Source organism: Triturus cristatus, chromosome 4_2, assembly GCF_964204655.1.
Source record: "Triturus cristatus chromosome 4_2, aTriCri1.1, whole genome shotgun sequence".
NCBI lineage: Eukaryota > Metazoa > Chordata > Amphibia > Caudata > Salamandridae > Triturus > Triturus cristatus.
This window is the reverse complement of record NC_140586.1, coordinates 698,090,487-698,102,809: the sequence shown is the minus strand read 5'-3', so window position 1 is coordinate 698,102,809 and position 12,323 is coordinate 698,090,487. Positions and strand designations below refer to the sequence as shown.

The window sequence follows — 12,323 nt, the reverse complement described above, 5'->3', positions numbered from 1 at the left end:
TGAAGACGCCATTCGTGATCCATCAAGCACCGGAGGCTGAGCTCGTCCGCCCTGGTGTTCAGAAAACCTGCCAGGTGTTGAACCACCAAGGTAATGCCTTGATGTTCCAGCCATGTCCAGAAGTGCAGAGCCTCCTGACATAGGGTCCAGGACCCCACCCCGCCCTGTTTTGCAATACCACATGGCGGTGGTGTTGTCCGTTAACACCTGCCCCACACTTCCCTGGACAAAGGAAAGGAATACCTATGGAGCCGGGAGTCCGCCGGAGACCAGAGTCATCTGATCTCCGCCTCTTCCAAGTGGCCTCTTCATCCCAGGAGGGACGCATCCATCACCACCGTTTGCTCGGTTGGGGAAGGGAGAGGGATCTGCCATTAACCCGATCGCGATTCGTGAGCCACCAATGCAATTGTCGTGCAGTGCCCTCCGAGATCTGGACATGATCGGACAGGTTGCCCGGATGCTGCGCCCACTGGAACTTCAGGACCTACTGCAGAGCCCGCATATACCATCTGGCATGTTGCACGAGCAGGATGCAGGAGGCCATCAGGCCCAGGAGCTGAAGGGTCATCCTGACAAACCCAGGATAGAGGCTGAAAGATCAGAATCATACCCTGAATATCCCGGACTCGCTGCTCGGGAGGATAAACCCAAAATCACGTCAAATCCAGAACCGCTCCGATGAAGGGGAGCTGCTGAGAGGGACTCGGTGCGACTTCGGCACGTTGATGGCGAAACCCAGCAAATGCAGGAGGTCGGCCGTAGTCTGAAGGTGGGAGACCACTGCCTGGAGCGAGCCCACCTTCAACAACCAGTCGTCGAGGTAGGGGAAGACTGACACCCCTGACCTGCGCAGATGAGCTGCGACCACCGCCATCACTTTCGTGAACACCCGAGGGGCGCTGGTGAGGCCAAAGGGGAGCACGGCAAACTGAAAATGCTCCGGGCCTACCGTGAACCGCAGGTAACACCAGTGGGCCGGCAGGACGGGGATGTGAAAATATGCGTCCTGCAAGTCCAACGCTACCATCCAGTCTCCAGGGTCGAGGGCAGCCAAGACCTGAGCCAGAGTCAGGATTTTGAACTTCTCCTTCTGGAGGAAGCGGTTGACGTTCCAGAGGTCAAAGATGGGACGCAGACCCCCTTTGTCCTTCTTGGGGACCAGAAAGTAGTGGGAATAACAACCACTCCCTACTTCCGGCCCAGGAATGCACTCGATGGCCCCCTTGGCCAAGAGGGTCGTAACTTCCTGCTGGAGAGTTGCCAAGTGTTCCCCCGGCATGCGGTGGTTCTGTGGTGGCATAGCTGGAGGGGTGGACTGAAAGGGAAGGGAGTAACCCTTGTGGATGATCTGCAACACCCACTTGTCTGATGTGATAGCGTGCCAGTGGGGGAGGTAATGGCGGATTCCTGCCACCCACTGGCGTGGGGTGCTGCACAAAGCTCGGTTTAGGAAGGTTTGGAGGTAGAAGCAGTGGGGCAGAGGTGGACTGACCCCCACACTGATTCCCAGACCCGCCCCTGCAGAAGCCGCAGCCGCGCTGAGGCTGGTTCTGCACAGGCTTGCTGAAGGAACGTGCCTGGGCGCCCCTGCCGTGACCACAAAAGGAACGAAAACCAGGAGTGGCTGGGTTTTTCGTGGGAAGACCGAAGGACTTGGCCGTAGCACGCGAGTCCTTAAAACGCTCCAGCGCAAACAGGCGGGTGCCATCAAAAGGCATGTCCATTAGTGAGCTTTGTACATCTGGCGAGAACCCGGTAGATCTCAACCAGTCGTAGAAATTGCTCTACCTAGTGAGTCCGCGGTATCCAAACCACACAGAATGGCGAACTTAGCCGCATCTTTCCCCTCGGCAACAGTTTGAGACAGCACAGCTTGGGCCTCTTCAGAGCACTGAGGCAACACCTGTGCAACGGCATCCCGCATCACGTGGGAATAGCGGCCCAAGAGGCATGCGGTTTTCACCGACCGCAGCCCTAAGCTGGCCGAAGAGAACAATCGCTTGCCGAACTGCTCCAGCTACTTAGAGTCCTTATCCGGCGGAGCCGTGGGAAAGGCACTCTGGGACGTCGAAGCCTGCATGAGTAGGCTCTCGGGCGTAGGATGAGTGGTCAGAAAGGCAGGGTCACCCGGCACCAAGCGACGACGCCTGGCGACATTCTTATCCACCGGGGCCTCTGTGGATGGCTGCAACCAAGTGCCCAGCAAGACGTCAGTCAGGGCGTCGTTAAATGGCAGCAGGGGCTTCGATGAAGTGGACGCCGTCTGGAGCACCTCAGTGAGGAGATTAGTCTTTAGGGCCACCGTAGGGAGATCAAGGTGGAGGGCCTCAGCAGCCAGACGGAGCACCATCATGTACGAAGCGCCCTCCTCCATGGTAGGCGGAGGAGAGGCAAACCCCGGGTCAGAGGAGAGATCAAGGCCGCCGGCCTCCTCCAGCTCCTCCGCACAGTCCTGCTCGGAGTCACACTGATAAGCAAGAGGGTCCTCGGACCCCTCCCAGTCATCCCCCACCTGTGTCACAAACTGCGCCGGGAACGGTGCCGGACGGGGCCGAACCGGCGCCGTGTCCCAATGCGAAACCCAGGTAGGGACAAAATTGTCCGAGAACCTGGGCAGGGGCGAAACAAATGGCATCCACTGCAGCGCCAGAGGCGGCGCGGGGGCCGGAGCCGGCAGCGCGGGATCTTGTGGCGCCATGGCCGGAGCCAGCAGCGCAGGATCCTGCGGCGCCAGGGCCGGAGCTGCCGACGGCCCGACAGGATCCTGACACGGGACCGCGGGGCCCAAGGGCACGCCGGAGGGAGCCCAAGGCCTAAACAGGCGGTCCATGGTAGCAAGAAATTCTTGCACCTGTGCGGGAGTCGCCAACGGACCCGGGTAAGGTGGGTAGGCCGCGGGGCTCCCAGATTCCGAAGGAGCCGCAGGGGCAGAACCCCTGTCCCCCTCGTCCGCATACGGGGACCGACGGGGGACGTCGGAGAGCGACACCGCTTCTTCGACCTTTTTGTTTTGTCTCTTACCCAAATCCGAGGGCGAAGACTTGGAGCCCGAGGAGCGATGATGGTGGCCCCGCAAGCGTTCTCTGGAGCAGTCCCTGGACCGTAAACGGCGCGGGGACTGGTGCCGGACCTCAAACAGCTTCCGACGCTGCTCCCTCAAGGCCTTCGGCGCCATGGCCAAACAGTCCATACAGGCCCGGGAGTCGTGGTCGCGCTCCAGGCAGTAGAGACAGACGTCGTGGGGGTCCGCCACCGACATATTGCGACGGCAGGCCCCACAAGACTCAAAACCAGGCATCCCTACGTGCACCAGAGTAGACTCACACTTACAGGAAACAAAAAGTCTCAAAAAGATAGTCAAAAAGTGATTAAGGTACGTGCTCTAACCGGATCTGCGCTTACTGGCGCAGAAAAATAAAGAACTGACGTCAGCGCGCATGGGTGGCGCCTAAGTAGTCTCCGTGACGTCTCTCGCCGCTTACGACGCCAGCGACGGACACGGAGCCGCACGATGCCACCTACCGACACGCAGGAGTACTGCTGATGAAAAACTTTTCCGGATCCAGTCTGACGCCTGGGGATATTCTTAGGTAAGGAATCTATCACTAACGTGTCTTTCAGATGTAACAAAATCGTATTGGAAAAAAGTGATTGAAAATCGCACACATGCTTTTGCGACCAGTAAATTCTTTAGTGAATCATTCTATATACCACTTGGCCAAAGAAGGAATCGTAGTATGTTGCACACATGCTTTTGCGACCAGTAAATTCTTTAGTGAATCATTCTATATACCACTTCGCCAAAGAAGGAATCATAGCAGGTTGCAGACTGACCTGAAAAATGAATATAGATTAGGCAGGTCACAATTTGAAGCCTACCAACATTTGCACCTATTATTTATATCAGATTTTAGACACTCAAAGCATTGATTTTCAACAGAAGGTAAACACTGGGTGTTAGGAATAAAGAAAGGAAATAAATTGCAACTAAATACTTACCTCTATAGTTATCACGTAGCGCTCTGCGAGCAGTAGTAGCCTCTCAATTATAACCAGTTTAGTTGACCTACAAGCAAAACCAATCATAAAAAAAGTTACATTTGTTCCAGTTTTAATTCTGTTTGTATGCAAGAGGTTGGAAGAAAGCATTCACAATAAACACAAAAACCAAGCTCTACCCCAACTACCCAACTCTATGCCAGACCCCTTGTTTCTGAGCGTGAGTTCACTAGGAGGAGATAAACTGCAGCAGCAGACTAGCTCTCAACCACCATGATTTCCATACTCCATTCTCAACTACGCAAACCCAGTTCAAAGACTGTTAGCTGTCCCTGTTGCCAGCATGCATCTAATCATTGAAACTTAAACATAGAGTAGGCATATTTTTTTTATGGTAGTTCCACAAAGGCATGTTTTTCAGCACACATGGCCTGTGTAATTAGTACATTTCACTCTAACATAATGAGATTCCAACAACTACTGGGCTCTTTTTAAGAGGTTAGCACATGTACAACTTTACCAATAGAAAAAAGTTGAACACTGTTTTTTGTCAGCATGAAATGTTGACTGCAAGACAAAAAGGGTTTTAGTGCACTAGTTACCTTGAACAACTAAAATGAAGTTTAGTATCTGCTATAAATTTACGTTTTGAATCTTTCTGCACCTAGACTTAGGTCCCGAATTTATAATTTATAAGTTATTTCTCTCAAATGTTTTACAATATAGGTGTGGCCATGGTCCTGCCTTTAGAAATACTATCCTGTGACATACGAGGATTCCCACAATTCCACACTTTTGAGGGGCATCTTCAGGTAAGTAAACTGTGTTTTGAACGTTTTTCTACAGTTTGAAACTTCTTTTCCTTTCATCTACCGCTTACTTGTCTTTTGTCACTGAGTTTGGCTTCATGGTGTGCTTTTCTGTTTCACTCTTAGGCGAGTAGCTAACTATACTCAGAATACTTCAATTTACCACCTCAGCCACAATCATCTGAATGTCAAGGTTATTGCTGTCTTAATTTACTGATACTAAAACAAAAAAGGAGGTCTAATCAAACAATGATTCAGAAGCATAAAAAGTTCTGAGATTTAGGACCTTCAAGATGTAAAATGTAAATTAACCACATAATTGTCTTCATTCCACCCACGAGTGTCCAGCATAATATCTCCTTGTGTCAGGTGATCGCCCACAAAGGTTTTTCGGACATTCCGAGAATGGTCATGTCCCTGCGACAGGATTCTTCCACACACAGGTGCAAAACCGCAGCCTGTACATGCCAGTTTCCTGAGAGAATGAATGGTGCCATTCAAGGCCAGGTATGATTCAGCTGCAGGGCTCTGACGTTCAAGTTTATTTTCACTCAATTTGGAACCACGTGAATTACAGCTGGCTTGATCATCCTTAGTATCCTGAGAACAGATGAACAGCTTTTATGAGACATTGGGTGAAGGACTGGTGAAGGACTGGTGTCCTTAGGTCAGTATGTCTCACACACTTACTTCTCATTTTTGGCGTTTGACTACAATGAATAGATTTTTCTCAAATGGACTTTTCTTTGAAAAGGATTCGGCAATTATTGGGGGATCAAGTTAACATTACAGCATCTTTGCAGCAGACAAATGCCAAAACTGGGAACCACCATTGTGAGATACACTGAACTAACAATGCTGTGAGATTAATACCAAGCTTTAATAGAGCTATATAAACTGTAAAGCATTTGTCAGCTGTATAATGGAATAGAAATTACAATTATACTTGGCCGGTTGTATTCTGAACGAGAAGTTGATTTACGCTTAATTATTTTCTGATATGGTTATAATAAAGTGTTGAAAAAAGAAAGAAAAGACAATTGCTCGGTTTCTACAATGTACCCAGTGGCGTAACAATAGCCCCCACAGCCCTTGGGGTACCGCAAGGCCGACAAGCTCCAGCAGACCCTCTCTGGCGCCTTGCACGGGCAGATATGAAAGCTCCTGATTGGGTCCAGAGCGTGGGGGCCCACCTCCAGGCACTTTGCAGGTGGGCCCCAACAAGTTTCATTACACCATGACCGAGATCTTTGAATGTCCCTAAATATATGTACAAATGAATTATCCATCAGATTTGCGCCAGCAGGGGTAACTGTGAAGGAAGGTCATAGAGTTGAGCTATAAGACACTGTTACCAAAAGTACTGTTAAAATATACCAAACTTAATTCACATATCATTACCAGACCATAACCGAATTAACATCTAATTGGGAACATCTCAGGAGCAGGGGTGTAGCTTCCACTAATGCTGTAGCACCTTGCTCCATCATTCGGACTGTGAAATTCAGCATAGTCTGGGTTCAGGTTCAGTGGGACCGTAACCCCTCTGGTGACGGTCCCAACGAACCTGAACCCCCTGATTAGGCTGAATTTCACAGGCCGGACGATGGCCATGGGGCTCAATTCCATCCGTGCACTAGGGCCTATGAGACACTGGCTACGCCTCTGTCTGAGATATAAATGTTACCACTTATGTTCAAGTGAGTCAAGAAATAGGTTTGTCAGAACAAAAACAACTCCAACTAGGTTTCTTCAGAACAGCGCACCCACTCAATTTGAATAGTTATACCACACAGAAAGAGGCTCGAAGCATGTACACAGAACCTTGGAAAACAAAAAGGCAGATGCGGCCTGGCTGCATTACAAAGAGTAGGCCAGACAACCGGTTGACGTCGTATTGTCTCGTATGTGCTCACATGAATTTAGGGACAAGCCTCTTAATTCATATGATCACATTCCTCATTAAACATTATCAAAAATAAAGTCCTGCAAAGCCCTAGATACTGCAGGGCACATCTGGTTCTGCAGTTCTTTTGCTGCCAGTAAAGGAGTGTCACCCACCCACTCAGACACTTTCTCACACCCCGTTGTCAATGTGCATTTGGCAGCACATGAGACTTCCTGCCTGCTGAAGGTTTCTCTTTCGACCACTGCCACTCTACAAGCTGTTCCAGCATAGTCATGGCAAGAATGCTGCCAGGGCACAGACGGTGTCATTGACCCAGCAAAGTAGACTGTTGGGAGAGAGAGCAACACATATTCCTTCCAAGGGTCACCTGAAGCACCACGGTACACAGGTGCAAAATCCTCAGCTGGCTAATAAGGGATTGGTCTGCCAGTGTCGGAGTAAGACTCTGGGGACCTTGGAGGAGAGAGTATAGGAGATGAGGGAGGTGGAGTAGGTGGAGTAGGTGGTGGAGGAGGAGGAGGTGGTTTGTCCATAGGCCTCTTGGGTGACTCATGAGTGTCTGATAGCTGGGCGCCCTCGGCGGTCAGTTTGCGTTTCAAATACAAAATCTTGTGTGATGCCACAATCTTGCCAGTGCATGGGTGGATGGCAATTTGCCTTTGTCTCATATCCAGCTTGTGCTGAAGCTTCTCCAAGATCGGGCGTTCCTTAAGGTTGACAGGCTTCGGCAGCAGGGAGCCTTTGGCTTCGCAGGTGCCGCTGGAGTGTCGTGCTGATGTCCACCTTCTAGGCCGAGACCAGTTAAGAATTGAGGGCTCTGGTGGCTAATTCCTCAGGTATGAGGCATTGTTTCGGTGTCAACCACCGGTGGAGGGCAGTGGCACACCTGAAGGTGGCAGCAGTTTCGGTACTGGGCTCAATGCCCATCCCCCAGTGGGGCAGTGCTCTGCTCTTGAATGCTGCTGCTTAGGTGGTGTGGACTTCAACGGTACTCACACGTGGTTTGGACTTCACCCATGGAATGTAGTCGAACGAACTGGATGGAGTGTCCTCACGGACGTCGTATTCCTCCTCTTGAAGGCACTACTCACTGTACTCCGAGGCAACGGGAGTCAACCTATTTAGGGCTGGGTTGATGGGCCTGTAGCTCCGGCGACTCACTCAGTGCCTCCTCTTGCTCTCCTTAGGTGCCCCAGGGACCGGTTTCACTGAATATTTTGGGCATCTACGAAGCAGACTAGGCCATCAGGCTGTGTGCCCACTGCCCATCATGGCGCTGACGTCAAGTTTTCTTGATGCTGAATGCCAAACAGCAATCGCAGAGGCTCTCGTTGTGGTCCAATGAGAGGCAGTAGTTGCACACGGCAAGAGATCGGCCCAGGGATACTTAGAGTACAATGGAAGCCTCTTTGAAAGGGTGTTGAATCCATTACTTCAAGAGCGTCCTTATTCTCCAAAGGGAGTCAGATGTACGCACTGAGGAGTGACAGCCCCGAATGCTTTTTGTCGATAGGACTGAAGAATGGAACCGGCAGCCCAAGTGGAAAGTAAGTGTTGAAGAGTCTTCTCGCGGTGGGTGTGAAAGTCAGCGGACTCAAGGCCACGACGAGAACAGACCAACTCATCAAGACCGGAAGCACACTGGATCATGTCAGAAACCAATGGCAGAGAAAACAATCCAATAATGGGGTCGATCATGCACATCTACATTCAACTGAGACATTGTGAATCAAAAGACTTCAAAGACAAACAATTTGCAACGTCCGAGCACAACACTGGATGACAGGGGTATGAGCATTTGTGTGAAGGAATTGAGATGCATTATATTGAATGGATGTGTGACCTCACCGTGTAATATGCTTACCAAGCCCTTTAGGACCAGTAGGTTTCATCTGTCAAACCTTCAACTCGACCCTGGGTAGCTGCTGCTCTGAGCAAGGCTTACACAAATAAAAATGTGTAAAGCCTATAAACAGCACTAAAAGAACTGAAAACACTGACAAGACACCAAGGAAGTCAGACATTGATTTACAAAAAAGACTGTATTTTTAAGTATTTCGAGACACCACAAAGAAAAAGATCAACCAGAGGGTTCCAGAATTTACAAGTTCTAGTAAATGAAAGCATTTCATTCAACTGCGAACAAGCACTGGCAAATTCAGCGAATCTGACTTAGAAACATTTTCACTAAAAAAGTTGGGTTAGTTGTAATGCGGTCACTTAGAGTCAATTTACGGGACCAACTCCAGTAAGGAGCTAGTCAGGGGGACCAGCAAGGTCCTCAGAAAGTCTTACCTCAAGGGTAGAAGCAATCCTCAGTCAGGCACTTTTTATCCGCTGCATTGATTTCCTATGTAAGTGGTCCTGATTCAAGTGATGAAGGATGCTGAAGACGCACAAAGGATGCTGTGGCTGCGATGAGGTAAACAGGGGTCTTCCTATGTCTACTCCTCGGACCATGTCTACATTCCTCGAAGTCCTCCTGGTCGAAGTCCAGTTTACACCTGGCTACCGGTCACACGGTATCATGGTCACAGCCAAATCCTTCCCTGGGCGATAACTCTGCTTCTGGGCAACCAATCAACACTCTGGCGACTCTCCCAGGCTCATCGAACTGAGGTGCAACTTTGGGCATCGAGTCCTGGTCTCTGGTGTTGCGCGGTGGACGCTGGCGGCAGCTTGAAGATTCTGGGATACCAACACTCCACAGCAGGCTTCTCAGCTGTTGTGGCCCTGGGTTGAGAACAGGAGGTCAGCAAACTGGCTGTTAAGAGTCTCTTGACTTTAACTGGGCTCTGGAGACTGCCCTTCTATGAGCAGGACACAGTAGGCACAGTCCCTCTCCTTTGCTAGCCAGCAGGTTCAGCAGGTGCAGTCCATGCCGGTGCAGCCTCTATGCCGGTTCCACGGTGCAGCAGGGCAGTCCTCTTCCAAGTTCAGACAAGATCGGAGTTGTGGGTGTCGGGGTACCCAATTTATGCTTAGGAAATTCCCTCAGGGTAGGATGTGGTTGACAGCCAATGGGCTGTCAAGTTCCCTTCCTCCTGATGACCACTTCCTGGGAAATGTGGCACCTGGATATCCCAAGATGCACTAGTCTGGCCACTCCCAAGATGGCAGAACCCCTCTCTCGGCATCCAGAGCCCCCTATCCCAACATAGAGTTGTGGCTACAAAAGAGGCCATACAACCCTGAATAACCTATTTGTAACAGGGTTCCCCTATCCTTCCAGTGTGCCAGATAGTCTAAACTATGGGGCTGCCCCTCTCAAAAGAGTTCCCCATTTGCTTCAGCTTTGAAGCTAGCCTTTTGGGCCAACACCTGTGTGATGTCCTGCAGGACAGGGGTGACACCTCTCTCCAGGGCAGGCCCCTATTGTCTCCTTTCCAGGGAGTCCTTAGCACTCTCGCTGGGAGGGCAGAGAGCTGCCTTAGAGTCAAGCTCCATGTATAACTGTTAAGGGCACAGGAGACTGAAGGCCACAAAGTGGCAACTTTATAAAAGTTGCACATTGTAACTTGTTAAATTAATTTTGACTTGAAAATCAAGTCAGGTTTAAGGTAACAAGATGTTTGATACCTTAGAGTATCAACTTTGGTTGCACCGTTCCAGAGTTAACACAGATGAGGGGTCAGCGTGTAACCTTCACTCGCTAATAGGGCAACAAAGTCTTTCCACAGTAAGAACAAAGGTTTCACATTTTTACTACCAGAACAACAAAAATACTTTAGGGCTTGGCAGGCCTGCCAAATGGGTGACATGTATGTTTGAGGGTTATATTTGAAGTTGCCATAGCTTTAAAGGGAAAAGTCAGGCTAGCAGTTCGAAACTGCTCTTCCTGTCTGCAGTACTGACTGGGAGACTCGTTTTACCTTTCTCACACCCAGGGTGGCACAATCTGTGCTGCAATCCCTGGGGGTAATGCTAATGTACAGGCCCTGGGGATCATATACTAGGGACCTACAGGTAAGTTAGCCTATGCCAAATGGGTATAGCCAATGTAACATACATGTTTTGGGGTCATGCACTGGGGTCCGATTAGCAGGCCTCTGTGCACTCTGTCGAAAAACCAAAAGCATCAGTCAATAAATCTAGGGGTGACCATACTAAACGAGGCATTTCCATACAATGTGAATCTACAGATACCCATACAACAAACATAGTTCCAGTGTCTCTGACATTAACTCTACCGCCATCAAAAATGAGGCATGTTTGTCTGATGGAGGTCAGACTGGAACAGAAGTACTCTTCTGAGGATGCTTCTGTGCTGCTACTTTTTCATAATTTCAGAAACCGGACCATGTTTTAACATTTTGCTGCAAGGAGATTATCTGTCTTATCATCAACGTTGCTTCTAGAGTACTGATTATGCGACCTCAACGCCTTCAGGTCTGATTTAAATAAAGCAGATAAACTAGCCAGATTTTTAATCTGGTGATTTTTAATTTTTTCATGTTCTTCTCCAACAGTGACTTTCATTTTGCTGCTGCTTGAAGAATGAATCTATCATATGTGTAGGGATAACTTCTGGTGCTGCTAATCATGGAGCCAAGCCAGACCTTGTGAGTGACGGGTCTCAAACCGCAGGAATCAAAACAAGTGCAAACATCTTGGTTGTGGGTGTCCGTGATGACGAGTCTGGATAGCTGATGCATAAGGTTTAAAGGGTAGAAAGAACTGATAAGACTGGACTGTGGCCAAAGCAGTTGGAATCACCACAGAGGATGGTATTGAAGGAACAGTGGGGGCTCAGGAGGGCGCACCAGAGGATCTGACTTGTTGAATATTAAAACTATTCAATCTCTGTTCTCACTTTATCTGGTACTTACCTTTTATGGGACAGAAGGCAGAAAATCGGTCCAGAAGATTATGTATATGCCTATTCCTCCTTGGATCACTTCTTGTGGCACTATTGGACTAGTATGAATGAGAGGAAATGGAAAACTGCTTGTGTGTTTTTCTTTAATGTTAGTTCTATGGACATTTCTCCCCAAGGAGAAACTGGCTCTGCAATGAAAATAAATCTGCCCCTGGAAGGAATACAGAACTGAAAATATGAATTCTTCTTAAGTGAGGAAATACAATGCTTGACTTCCTCTCCCTTTTAAAACACATCAAGACACAAAGACCACATATTTGTATCATGTTTGGAAGATACGTACAACAAGTAACATGAATGTGGGCCAATCAAAGAAATCTCTCAGACAATTTCAAAGGGATTTAAACCTTGAGGACTTTGGAGACATGGCAGTGAAAACACCATCGATTCTCTATTTTAATGGGCGATAAAAACTCGCTTAGGCTCTGTGAAACAGGCTACAAGAAAATGACACCAGATCCCTCTTTTGTAACCAGCTTAATAATTTTGGAGCATGTTCTGCATTTTAATCTTGCAGTCTAGCATGGGGAACTTCAATTTGAGAAACTACTGTGTATACAGACTCAATTTAAAAAGTATGTTCCGAAGATTCTCACACAATTCAAATCACACCTTCATATTACTCTTCAAGAGAATGAGTTCATTATTACCCTGATTGGAAAAGGGCTGGGATACGGAAACCTTTCCTTTGACTGTGCTTATGACCAAAGCCATAGAATGAACT

The 12,323-nt window shown here is 48.9% G+C and overlaps 1 protein-coding gene across 4 annotated transcripts in view; it reads right to left on the bottom strand.

Moving 5' to 3' along the window:
- USP24 (ubiquitin specific peptidase 24) overlaps positions 1–12,323 on the bottom strand; it is a 2,082,369-nt gene that overhangs the window by 1,582,991 nt on the left and 487,055 nt on the right. For all 4 annotated transcript variants that reach the window (XM_085602520.1, XM_085602518.1, XM_085602517.1 and 1 more), the window contains exon 24: positions 4,003–4,069. In XM_085602520.1, the coding sequence (XP_085458646.1) occupies positions 4,003–4,069 (67 nt within the window). The remainder of the gene's footprint in view (positions 1–4,002; positions 4,070–12,323) is intronic.